Below are 14,076 nucleotides of genomic sequence, written 5' to 3' on the forward strand. Positions count from 1 at the left end.
AATTATTTACATTACTTTAATAAGACTTAGGTATTTTAAAACAAGTCACATCTGAAGTTCTTTTATACATTGATCAGTGATGAAAAATCAGGGGTGGGAGGAGGAAAAAAAAGTGATGAAAAATCACATTATTCATCTTAGTTTATCCACAACTGGGGCCTTATGTGATAATATTTCTATTTAGTAAAATGTACAGCTAAAAAAAATATTCCCTAAACGAGTTCTGTATAAAAAGTACTAGGTGTTAGGAAAGACAGTCTTCCATGAGCTTCCTCATACACCTGCATGACCTGCTGTGCATGCCAAGAATGCAAGACCCTAACTGCTCTCTGCCTGGGTTTGCAGTGAGTAATCTTGAGGAATGAGGTAATGTCTCCCACTGAGACGAAAGACAAAAAAAATTTGCTTTACTGTTTGCTACGAAATAATGGGTTCCCCAAGTTCAGTGTACCTCTCTTGTAACAATCACAGCATATGTAGCATCCTCTGGGCTCTCTGCATCAGCCCTGCGGAAGGTTTGAGGTTATCAAACTGCTTAGGGAATAAAAGAAGTTGACAAAAAGATGCTAACGCTCATGTCTATCAGTAATAAAGTCCTCTGTCTTTGACTCAGGAATCATGGGTCTTCCACCAGCAACCATAAACACTTATTAACTTGTAAGTAGGGTAATAAAATCCTGATACCAGGTAAGGTAGTTATTATGATACAAGTACAAATAACATTAAACTATAATGATTAAGTGAATGGATTTCAAAGTCAGGCTGAATGGTCTCAAAGCCCAAGTCAACAATTTGTAACCTTAGGCAGTTACACAACATGTTTTAGTCTCAGTTTCACCATCTGTAAATATAGATAACAATAGTACCTACTTCATAGGGTTGCTATGATAGTTGAATGAGATAATGCACTTAGCACAGTATCTAGCATATAGCAAAAATTTGATAAATATTATAACTGTTATTACAGTTATCATCACTGTATATAAACTCCTAAGGTGCTTTGGCACAGGAAAAAAATTTCGCTTACAGAAAAAAATTTGAGGGGCTGGGCGCAGAGGCTCATTCCCATAATCCTAGCACTCTGGGAAGCCAATGCAGGAGGATCCCTTGAGGTCAGGAGTTTGAGCCCAGGCTGAGCAAGAGCAAAACCCCATCTCTACCAAAAATAGAAAAAATTAGCCAGACATGGTGGCATGTGCCTGCGGTCCCAGCTACTTGGAAGGCTGAGGCAGGAGGATCGCTTGAGCCCAGGAGTTTGAGGTTGCAGTGAGCTTATGATGATCCCACTGCACTCTACCCAGGGCAACAGAGCTGGACCCTGTCTCAAAAAAAAATTGAAAGAAACATCTAAATGAATCCCCTTTGACTTTGTTGGTCTTCCTGCAAAACAAGGGCTAGCATCAACAATCAGTGCTTGTTATAGCCTCGAAGACAGAGGGCTAACATTATGAAAACAGATACCAGAAAAAAAAAATTCTAGATTCTTTCACAAGAAATGGGTCTCATAGGGTCTCATATAAGAATAAGTTGAAATTTTTCTAGATATAATGTTAAAATGTAAATTAGACAATAGAAATCCTTGACTATCTCGGATTTAGGAAAAATCTTCCATATGCCAAATTCAAAACAAAAAAGTAAGATAGTTCCAAGAAAAATAAGTCAGTTTTTAATTCTAGAATTCTGATTGATATGAATTTTACCACTTAATACAAATTTGATGGTAGTCAAATTAAAGCCAATTCTAAGATATTAGATGAAAAGGATAATTCACAAATAAAACAAATTATAAACACAAACCTGTTATGTAACCTCCTGAAGGTTTGAGGTTATCAAACTGCTTGTCATGCTTAGTACGTTCTTCAGAGGTAATGGCCCACATGTTTGGCCCTCCTAAAACATAAGTGGAAGACAAAGAAATCATAGTGTATACATGAAAACACTCAAAATACAACTATGAAGTGTAAATATGAATCACAAGTGTCCATTTAAGATAGTATTTAATATCTTTTTTTTTTTTTTTTTTTGAGACAGAATCTGGCTCTGTTGCCCTGGCTAGAGTGCCGTGGCGTCAGCCTAGCTCACAGCAACCTCAAACTCCTGAGCTCAAGCGATCCTCCTGCCTCAGCCTCCCGAGTAGCTGGGACTACCGGCATGTGCCACCATGTCCGGCTAATTTTTTCTATATATATATATTTTTTTAGTTGTCCAGATAATTTTTTTTTTTTTTTTGGTAGAGACGGGGTCTCACTCTTGCTCAGGCTGGTCTCGAACTCCTAACCTTGAGCGATCCACCCGCCTCGGCCTCCCAGAGTGCTAGGATTACAGGCGTGTGCCACCGCGCCCGGCCTCTTTTTTTTTTTTTTTTTTTAGGATAGGCTCTCACTCTGTTGCCCGGGCTAGAGTGCAGTGGTGTCCTCATAGCTCACTGCAACCTCAAACTCCTGGGCTCAAGTGATCCTCCTGCCTCAGCCTCTTGAGTGGCTGGGACTATAGGCACATATCACCATGCCAGCTAATTTTTGTAGAGATGGGGTCTGGTTATGTTGCTCAGGTTGATCTCCAACTCCTGGCGTTAAGCAATCCTTGCACCTCCGCCTCCCAAAGTGCCAGGATTACAGGTGGGAGCCACGACACCTGGCCACAGTATTTAATATCTGAGTGACACAAAGAGTAGAGCTCTATCATAACCATATACAGCACAGACCTAAGGCTTTTCACTCACTCACTCAATTAACGTCTATTGAACAATTACTGTATAGCACTTGCTGGAAATGGGAAACAAGGTAAATACTAGCAATAAAAAGGTGGAAAAAATATTCCCATCTTCAAGGAATTCATACTCTAGAAAACAACTATTAGCATTTACAGTGTTAACCTGTGAAGAATCCTAAGCAGAAATACATACCAAAAAAGCTGTGCTAAGTCTGAGCACCAACGATGAGATAGCAGGAAAGGCAAGAATGAGGCAGAACCTTGAAGCTTAGCTTGAATTTTGCCATGTGAAGAGGTAGGATAAGAACACTCCACACAAAAAGGACACAACACGAGAAGTCAAGGCATGTGCAAAGCACTGTAAGTGCACTGAGCAGTCTAACAGCTACAGTACCATGTGAGTGTGAGAAAGTGGCAAGAAACAAGCAGGTAGAATAAACTGTAAAGGGTCTTAAATACCATCCTCAAGAGTCTGATCTTTATCCCAGAAGTTATAGACAGACATCTAGTACTTTTTAAAATAAGCTTTTAATTTGGAATAATTTTAGATTTCCAGAAAAGTACAAAGATAGTACAGGGTTCCTGTACATCCTTTACCCAATTTCTACTATGTTAACAATTTACATAACTGTGGAACATTTGTCAAAACAAAGAAATTAACATTGGTATACTATTACTAGCTAAATTAAATACCTCCACCAGCAGTGGTGGCTGGTAAACCCCAATAGAAATGGACACTGAGTACTGAAGACAATACAAAGATCTGCGACTGATGATTCTGCCAATAGGAGCTTCCAGTAAAAAGAAGTAGCCTCCACATGGAGACACCCTTTGGGGTCTGAATGCTTGACCCATGGAGGCCTATTGACTATCGGGCCTGAAAGTCCCACTTTGAGCTGGATCAACTTGAATTCCACAACTAACAAGGTGGGAAGAACCTGAAAAGCCTTGCTTGTCAAATAGAAATGGTATATTCAAGAACACAGAGAGCCTGGCCCCACCAGGATCTTGGCTTTAAATAAAAAAAGTGGGAGCTATCCCTCTGAGGGGAAACTTTATTCCCACTCCACTGTCTGAAGCAAAACTACTGGATCAATGACACCTTCGGGTCAGAGAAGCTGAAGGTCAATGGTGTCCACTGAGCTGTTATGCTGAACTGAAAGGAGAAACGGTCGTTGCATTCAGTGGGCAGAACTCAGATTCTTGGGCTACTGCCAATGATCCAGTTGTTTGGTTTGCCACTTGGACTGACAGATTAAACACACCCTCTTTGGGGCAGCATTGAAAACAAACTTCAACTGCTAATTGAATTGTCTGGGTCATGTATGCAGATACCCACAGTAAAGGCCCATTCTTTGATTTAGACTGAAAAAAGGTGGACTGTGTTTCTGAGGCAGATGCCAAACTTGTGACTCGTGTGTGTGTGTTTGTGTGTGGCAGGGGGGTGCAGGAGGTCTCACTGCACAGCACACGCATGGCTCCCTTTGAGTCTTGGCAGATTGACTCAATCAGATCTTTGATCCTTCTCTCAGTCATTTAGTGGTGCCTCAAACTAATGACACTTTTGTTTGTTTTTAAACTAGACTTTGTTTTTAGAGCAGTTTTAGGTTCACAGCAAAACTGAGAAGGCACAGAGATTTCCCCTATACTCTCTGCCCTCATATAAGCTGAGTCTCCCTCATTACAGCATTCCCTTATTGATACTTTTTTAGGTTGCCAATCAGTATACAATGTCCACACTGTTGTGGCCTTTGAGACTACTCTGTCATGTTTTCAGCTTTCTGATAAAAATATACCTTTTATCATAAAAGCTGCTCAACAATGCACCAATAGTCTGATTCTACTTCCATCACCTCCACCTGCTCCACATACCTTAAAGATTGTTTGGTCACTGATTGTGGCTGTCCCCAGAAAGGGATCATTGCTTCTTAGCTGCTTCTTGGCTAATAATTAGGAGATTATTGGGCATATATAGACCTATTGTGAAAATTCAGGATTCTACCCTGGGGCTATTCCTGGACATGATGCATGTTTTCCCCTAACAGCAACTGCAGGCAGGCTTGGTTCGTAAATCCCCTAGGTGGGCAGCTCAGCTAAAAGGGCATCTAGGGGATTCAAAGTTAACTCTGGTTAGGGTTTACAAAACTGTCCTTATCCCTCTTACATCTAACTCTCTAGATAATTAGGAAATGGTGAAAAGTTATAGAAATGAAACCACTCAGATTTTGTGGAGGTAGAAAGCAACAAGCAAGCACCTGAGGAAGAAACATGTTAGACCCCAGGAGGTATGGTATTAAGAAAAGACATTAATGAACTTTCTCTTTAAGAATTTGCCCTTGTAGCCTCACTCTCCAAGAAAAGTGCCTTGGTGTGGCTCTCCTAAACTGCTGGAAGCACCTTAAATGTGAATGACTGCTGAGTCTGCCATCCCCCGCTAGGAGCCGTACCAAGAATCTATCAGGAACATCAGGATGGCCCCAGTAACTGTACCTCCACAGGCACATCACCTCCAGATGTCTTCCCTACCCCCATCTCAGTAATGGATGAACTCCACCCAGCTGGTGGTATATGCAAACATAACAGATTGGACTAACTGCCCTCAGGCAATCCCTCCAAAAACAAGGACTAAACTAAATTATTCAAATTCCACTGGGAACCCTAAGGCCTACCAGCCAACCCGGCCACATCTTCTGATATAGGTACCACTTGGGGGGGCCCTAACAACTGTAAACATTTTCTTTCCACACATACCACATGCACCCTTGAAATTCTACTCCTTGTGTGGGAGCCAAGCATTAACTTGCCTCCCTCCAAAAACACAGTAGCATACATGAAGAGACAGACCATCAAGTGCTTAAGAAAACATCTCCTCAGCCCTGGAAGGCATTCAGGTCTGTGTTAACTCATTGGCCAGGGTTATTATAGAATTGTCCTAGATTTCCTTTTTGCAGGGCAAAGTAGAGTATATGCAATCACTAATAAAACTTGCTGCACCTGGATTAACACCTCAGACCAGGTGGAAAAGTTGATATAAAATTAGAGAAGGCCACCTAGCTTTCCAAGGGAGGCACTGATGGTTTATGGGATTTGTTTAGCTGGAACTCTGGACAGCATAGCTGGGAACACTGCAGGCTGAGACTAACCTGCTGCCTGGCATCCTGTTGCTTTGCCTTAATTAAATGTTACATGAAATAAATCAAACTGACCCAGTCTCAGTCCTGTTTGGTCAGATTAATCAGAGTGGCCAACTCAGTGGTATGTACACTCATGAGAAAATCTGCCAGAAGCCAAAGACAATGAGGAAACAAGGGACAGAAATTGTTGGGAGACAATTCTCCACAGGTCTCTCATGTTTTTGTATATCTTATGAGAAAAGACATTGATAGCTTTTCTTCCAGACTATCTTTTCAAGGACGTCTGCAAGGCAAACAAACACAGGGCTTTCCTAAGACTGGGGTTCCTCAGCTCTGACACAAAGTCACTGTGGGTACAGCATCCTCTCAGTTTCATCTCCACATTGTCCCTATCGTAATGTAAGAGGTACATGGGTAGGTAAGAGAAACCAACGTGAACATAAAACTCATGCTACCTGCTGCTTTATTTAGTAATAAAGTCTTTTTGTCTGTGGCCCAAGAGTCTTGTCTGGTCTGTCAGAATACATGAAACTCAGTAAAATCTCAGAACCTTCTTCCCTTTTCTTTTTTTATTTATCCTGCTTGGGGTTCTCTAACCTTCTTGGCTTGTATTTTCTTGCTTATTTATGTGTCTCATCATTTTCTGATTGATTACCAGACATCATGTAGAACAGCAGAGACTGAGGTAAACAGTGATGTCTGCGCACAGAAATGCCTCTTCTTCCATCAGGCCATTAGTGCAGGATGTTGAATCAGTTTCTTCAATTCAACCAGAGTTAGATTTTATAGTTGCTATGGATATCTTCAACGTACCAAAGACTTTAAATTCCTCTAGAAGTGGAAAGACATTGCCTTGTGCTAATGGTAGGAGATAGGGTATTAAGGAGTTCTTCTCAGGGTTAGTACTCTTCCTTCAGTTTTCATCTCCCCCAAATGCAAAAGAGGCTTTCTCTCATGCTCTTTCCTCTCCCCACAATGGTAGACTGTTACGCTTGTTACTTCACCCTAGGTTTGGCTTTCTTAAAAATTTTTTTTCCTTTTTTTTTAAAGACAGGGTCTTGCTCTGTCACTTAGACTGAAGTGCCGTGGTGCCATCATAGCTCACTGCAGCCTGAAGCTGCTGGGCTCAAGTGATCCTCCTACCTTGGTCTCCCGAATAGTTAGGTCTAGAGGCATGCACAATACCCAGGTAATCTACCTTCCTTTCCTTTCTCCTTTTTCCTTTCCTTTCCTTCCTTTCTTCATTCATTCATTCATTGAGACAGGGTCTCACTCTGTCACCCTGGCTAGAGTACAGGGTGTCATCATGGCTCACTGCAACCTCCATTTCCTGGACTCAAGCCATCCTCCTTCCTCAGCCTCCAGAGTAGCTGGGACTATAGGTGCACACCACCACATCTGGCTGACTTTTCTATTTTTTGTAGAGACAGAGTCTCACTCTTGCTCAGGCTGGTCTTGAACTCCTAGCCTGAAGCAATCCTCCCATCTCAGCCTCCCAAAGTACTGGGATTACAGGTGTGAGCCACTGCATCTGGCATCTGGTTTGACTTTTATTAAAGGCAGATGGTGTTCTCTGTTGGTCTGATCCATACTCAGTCTCAGGCAGGCCCTGTGCACCTGGGCCTCAGAAGTGCGGATTTCTCTGTGTTCCTGCTCCTTCTCCCTGTGGTATTCAAGCTCTTCCTCATATCTGTGGTTGGTCTTGGGAAGGACCTTCTGGCTGCTCCCCGCAGTAGTAAGAAAAATACCTCTGCTTGGTATTAGTATAGGATTTTAATCCCAGGGTTTCCTTCCCACCCCCCCTGCTCCAGTGGTAGAGAGGTTTTTCTTCCACCCCTGCCCCAGCAGCAACGTGTCTTTGCCTATGTCCCTGGGGCAGCAGTTTTTGCTGACCCTCTCATAGTAGCATAAGGCTTTAGCTAAATAAGAGAAAAGGATCCAGGGAAGTACATATTTTGTGCCTATATCCCCAGAGCTGCCTGAAATGCCAAGGCAGGGGACTCTTTTTGATCTCTTATATGGTGGTCAGCAACCTTTGTGGTAAGTACCCAGCTGATGCCCCAAGGAAAGAGGGGCATCTCCCCCAGTTATGTAAACTCCCCTTGTGTCTATGGCCCCCAGTTATTCCAGAATAACATGCTAGTCCTCAGTTGTCTTCTATTAGTTCTTTAAAATTTTAACTGATTTTTGCAATTTTTGCAAATTCCCCCTCTTAGAGCACTACTTGCAGTGCTCTATTTGAGACTGAATTCTGTAGAAAACTGCTTCAACTGCACTGGCAGAGTCATGGAAACCCTTAGATTTGCTCTCAGTCCCATGCTCTACCCTGGATTCCAGCCCCCTTTGCTCTAAAGCCCTACTGAAAAAATCAGCCCATTTATTTACCAGACACAAACCCCTCCTATGCTCATGCTAAATTCCATCTAATGTGCTTCATAATTTCTAGAAACATTTCAAAGTTTCTGGTATATTGATGGGGCCTTTTTTATTTTCTAAGGCTATCTCAGATTTTTTTTTAAATGTTCTCTTTGATAATTTAAATAAGATCCAGAAAGGGAAAGGAAGAAAATGTGAATTTAAATTCCTATTTTGAAACCAGACCAAGTGTTGAGTTGTAAGTGCACACTTTAATAGAAACAACAAAGCAACTCCAGAAGAAGGTGGTCAAGAAAATGAGGGGTCTAAAACATTCTATGAGGCAGTTAAGGAACTAAAGATAATAAGCCTGAGGATCAAAGATTAAAGAAGACATGGTAGCAATCTTAAATATTTTAAAAAGTTATACAGAATACTGAGTGGTTATCTGAAATCCCTATAAAAATTAGGAACAGGACCACCATGTCAAAGGAAATTAGAGCTGTATGAAGAGGGAATCAACTGCCTCAGAAGGTATTCTTTTGTTATCAGAGGTATTAAAGCAGAAAATGGTCTACTAAACCTGCAAATGTTTGAGGTTCTCTCAAACCATGAAAATCAAGCAATAATTTTATAATACTTTGCATTTGCTCTGAAAATGAGACCCAGTCTCTCAATTTCCTACTACCCTCAAATACATGTTGTTGGAGGTTTTTTTGGTTTTGCTTTTTTGGTTTTTTTGAGACAGGGTCTTGCTCTGTCACCTACACTGGAGTGCAGTGGCCTGATCATAGCTCATTGCAACTTCAAACTTCTGGGCTCAAGCAATCCTCCTGTCTTAGTCTCCCGAGTAGCTGGGACTACAGGGGCACACCACTACGCCTGGCTAATTTTTCTACTTGTTGTAGAGACGAGGTCTTGCTCTTGCTCAGGCTGGTCTTGAACTCCTGAGCTCAAACAATCCTCCTCAGCCTCGACCTCCCAAAGTGCTAGGATTACAGGTATGAGCCACCACGCCCGGCTTATCCTTAAATACATCTTTACTTTCTTCTTTCTATAGTTAAACAAAAGTAGGGGTGTATAAAGGAATAAAAGAGAGGGAGCTGTTCCTGTCTGTGTCTAACGATTTTTGTGACTTAGGCACACCTCAACCCTCCTCACCCTTTGTTTTCTTTGTTTACTTATGATTTGTTATAAGAATGATGTATGTAAAATTGCTTACAAAAATATAAAGTATATCTAGCAGGCAATACCTGACCAGCCAACGTCCTACACTAGAAGTTTTCAATCCCTGGTTGTATATTAGAGTCACATGGGGGAGCTTTGGGAAAAAAGCTATTCGAACCCAATGTAGACCAATCAAATCAGAATCTGGGGAACTAAGTACAGGCTTCATAATTTTTTAAAAGCTCTCCAGGTCATTCTGACGTATAGCCAGGCTCAGAACCACTGTCCTATATAAATCAGGTTGCACATTGCCTCCTCTCCTTTTTATCTCCTCCCGAATATTCTGCTCCAACTCTATCCCTTCTAGCCAACTCTAGACAACAAGCAAATAGTGCTGTCCAAAAGCAAGAAAAATGTGGGTGGCTATCACAGTGAATTATGTGGACCAGCATCTTACAAATTCCTCCTCCTAAGGACGATACTTATATCCTTTAATTCTACTCTGTTGAAAGATGAATTAATCTCACCTCACTCATTTTTTCTCACACAGATACACAGATTTTATTTTAACCCCATTTATCCTACAACTGTCTCAATCCTTGACCAGCTATTTCAGAAAAACAACTTCCTCTATCACTTATCTATGAAGACCAATAACAACATTAGACAAAGCAACAGTAGTATTTAGTAGTAGCAGTAACCATTATTAACTTAGTATTACTTTATGCCAGGGACCATGCTGAGTATATTATCATATCCAATTTTTACAACCTTGTCAGCTAGGTTTTGTACGTATTACAAATGAAAAAAAACTGAAGCATAGGGAGGTTAACTAACTTGCCAAATATCATACAGCTAATATAATTTGTAGCTGGAATTTGATTACACTTTAGAATATAACTCCAAGGTTCATGTTCTTAACTTACACCACATTGCCTCCCTGATAACTCTGACATTTTAGTTTAGCAGTATTATTTTGGTCATTTAAAAATAAATAATAAAATATAAAATAGATACATCTAAATTGATATTTAAATATAAAAACATGGGTCTCTTTTAGCTTTCAAAGAAATGGAATTTCCCTTTGGAATAATGTACCTTAGTAAGTTTTTTTTTTTTTTTTTTTGAGACAGAGTCTCACTATGTTGCCTGGGCTAGAGTGCTGTGGCATCATCCTAGCTCACAGCAACCTTAAACTCCTGGGCTCAAGTGATCCTCCTGCCTCAGCCTCCCGAGTAGCTGGGACTACAGGCATGCGCCACCATGCCCGGCTAGTTTTTTCTATATATTTTTAGTTGTCCAATTAATTTCTTTCTATTTTTAGTAGAGACGGGGTCTCGCTCTTGCTCAGGCTGGTTTCGAACTCCTGAGCTCAAACAATCCGCCCGCCTCGGCTTCCCAAAGAGCTAGGATTACAGGCGTGAGCCACCGCGCCCGGCCCCTTAGTAAGTTTTTTGAACACTTATTATATAACAAATTTTACAGGTAAAAAAATGGAAATTGTGACACTACCATAAACTTGCTTAATATTTAAAAGGAGAGAAAACAATACAAAATGAAAACCAAGGATAAAAGCAACGCTAGTAAAACATCCCTATCTCCAGAAAGTAAAGACTTAAGAATCCCATGTACATAACATCCTCTTTCTCACCCCCTGACCTGTGTTCCCTTTACTTGGACTGCTGTTCACATCATCCCCTTTCCATTTCAAACTTTATATTTCAAGGTCCAGGGCAGGTGTCACTTCCTCCAGGAGGTTCTTGACACCTCCAGGTCACACTGATTGCTTCCTCCTCTAGATTCTCAAGAGACTTCGTACTTCTCCAGAGCACTTAGGATGATGCTGTAATTGTTTTTTGTCCATCTGTTCCACCAGACTGTCAACCCCGGAGGACAGGAGCTTTGAGTGTTTATTCTACTATCCTCAGAGCCAGCAGAGTACCCAACACAGAGCAAACACTTAAAAATGACTGATGAACAAGTGGAAAAAAGAGGAAGTAGAGAAAAAGAGAAGAGAGGCAGGATCAGGACTTGAGGAAACGTAAGAGTCACTTATAAACCTTTTTGCTGTACATCCTTCACATACCAGCTCTCTGAGGAGATCTCTGTAAAGCTCTACATATTCAACTTCACTAATAACTATCCATACTTCACTTCTGACTACCTTTTCAGTTTATTCAATTTCTGCCAGTAAGGAACCAAATATGTTTATATATATATCAACTCATACATATTTATTGCTTATATTGCATAAAAATCTGCCTTACAAAGGCAATTTTTCCAGGAATGCGTATCATTGAAAAGTAGGGGCCCACTATAATTTTTAACACTAATATGGATTAAACAAATTTTTCTTAGCCCCAACTGACTGGATTTAAAACATCTATAAATATCCTCTCTTAAAGACAAGTTTTAAGTTTAGAGTTAAAAATAAAGAAACAGATGTACTGAAGGACTACGAACCTAAAATAGCTAAACCTACATACTTTCTAAATAAAGAAACACCACATATATAGTAAAAACCTATTTGGTTTATCAGTTTATTAAAAATAAATTTAAAAACCTGTCAGGAGTCCTGTGACTAGAAAGGCAAGCAGTGTAGCTATAGAATTGATTTAATACTACATGACTTTGGAAAAAAAATACTATACGACTTTGGAAAAATGATACTGATTTAAAAAATAACAAAAATAACAAAAATAACGATAACAAAGGATGACAAAAATGGAAGTGGCTCACCTTTGTTGAGCCTTGACTATGTGTCCGGGACTTTACATGCAGTAACTCATTGACCACCACCACCAGGATATAAATTAAGGCACTTTTATTGTCCTCATTTTATAGGTGAGGAAACTAAAACCCATGGCAGTAAAGTAACTTGCTCAAGGTCATACAACTAATAAGTGGCAGAGATGAGATTAGAACCTAGGTAGCCTGACTCCAGAAGCTGTGTGCTGAATTTCACACTACACTATCTCCCAACATATAGCTAAGATGCTTATGTTCTCTGTACCTTAGATATCACCTCAATAAACTATGAATATTATCTAACTCCACAGGTTGTTGTAAAGATTACATGTAATATATAATATATCTACATTAAAATAAATAACACTAAATATCATTTTTCATTTATTAGATTGACAAAATAACAATAGATAACATTTAATGAAACTTACTATGTATCAGGTACTTTTCTAAGAGCTTTACATATATTGCTTTAATTAAGTCTCATAAGAATCCCATGAGGTAACTATTACTATCACTGTTTTTCAGACAAGGAAACAAAGGCACAGGGAGATTAAATAATTTGCCCGTGGTAACGAACTTGGTAAATGCTGAAGGCAGGACTGGAATCTACTCAGGCTTAATTAAGAGTCTTAAACTATCTGGCTTATTGTCATAATAATTAAAATTATTGTCACAATAATGAAAATGAAATAGACACATAAATAGATCATCAGTTGATTTTCAGCAAAGATACAAAGATAATTCAATGTGGAAAGCATAGTCTTTTCATCAAATGGTGCTGAAAAAATTGGACATCCATATGAAAAAAATAAAAAAAACCCTTTCAACTTTGTACCCATATACAAAAATTAACTCTAAATGAACCACAGAACTAGATGTCACCAGCTAAACTATGAAACTTCTTGAAGAAAACACAGAAGAAAATCTTTGTAACTTTGGATTATGCAATGACTTTTTAGGACCCAAAAGGTAAAAATCATTAAAATTTTTTGACAAATTGGACTTCACCAAAATCTGAAATTTCTACTCTCTTAAAGATACTGTTAAGAAAATGAAAAGACAAACTGCAAACTGGGAGAAAATATTTGCAAAACATATTTGATAAAGAACATGTATTCAGCATATATAAAAAACTATTTAACTCAATAAGAAAACAATCCCCCTTCCCCCCAAAATGGGTAAAGATTTGAACACATACATCAGAGATCTATAGATGGCAAATAAGCATGTGACAAAATGCCCAATGTCATTGATAATCAGAAACATAAACTAAAATCACAAAAAGATATCATTACAATGCCTATTAGAATGTGTGATATTTAAAAAAAAAGAAAAAACAAAAAACACTGACAATACCGAGTACTGACAAGAATGTCAAATAACTGAAACTCTTAAATATTGCTAGTGGGAAAGTAAAATGAGACAAGTTACTCTGGAAAACAGTTTGGCAATTTCTTATGAAGTTAAATATACATTTCCATACAACCCTACAAAAGATCCTTGAGTAAATACTCAAGAGGAATGAAGACCGATTTCTATATAAAAACCTATTCTCTAATGGTTATAGCAGATTTAGTCATAATCACTAAAACCTGGAAATAACTGAAATGTGTTCTGTAGCTGAATGGATAAACAAATTGTGGTACACATTTATACAATGAAATACTACCCAGCAATTAAAAAGGAAAAATGCATGCAACATCATGGGTGAGTCTCAGAAGTATTTTGCTAAGTGACAGAAGCCAGACACAAAAGGCTACATATTACATATTCCACTTACATGACACTCTGGAAAAGGCAAAAGTGGACATTGAAATTAGCTGGGCATGGTGGCGCATGCCTGTAGTCCCAGCTACCCGGGAGGCTGAGGCAGGAGGATCGCTTGAGCCCAGGAGTTTGAGGTTGCTGTGAGCTAGGCTGATGCCTCGGCACTCACTCTAGCCCGGGTAAAAGAGTG

General features: G+C 39.6%; 1 protein-coding gene across 1 annotated transcript in view; it reads right to left on the reverse strand.

The window, feature by feature from the left end:
• The window catches only part of ITSN2 (intersectin 2), a 113,091-nt gene extending 111,170 nt beyond the window's left edge, over positions 1-1,921 (reverse strand). The window contains exon 1 of the mRNA XM_012652404.1: positions 1,798-1,921. Within this exon, the coding sequence (XP_012507858.1) occupies positions 1,798-1,921 (124 nt within the window). The remainder of the gene's footprint in view (positions 1-1,797) is intronic.
• Between the last annotated feature and the right edge of the window lie 12,155 nt (positions 1,922-14,076).

The sequence above is a fragment of the Propithecus coquereli genome, unplaced genomic scaffold, assembly GCF_000956105.1.
Source record: "Propithecus coquereli isolate 6110/MARCELLA unplaced genomic scaffold, Pcoq_1.0 Scaffold39, whole genome shotgun sequence".
Lineage (NCBI taxonomy): Eukaryota > Metazoa > Chordata > Mammalia > Primates > Indriidae > Propithecus > Propithecus coquereli.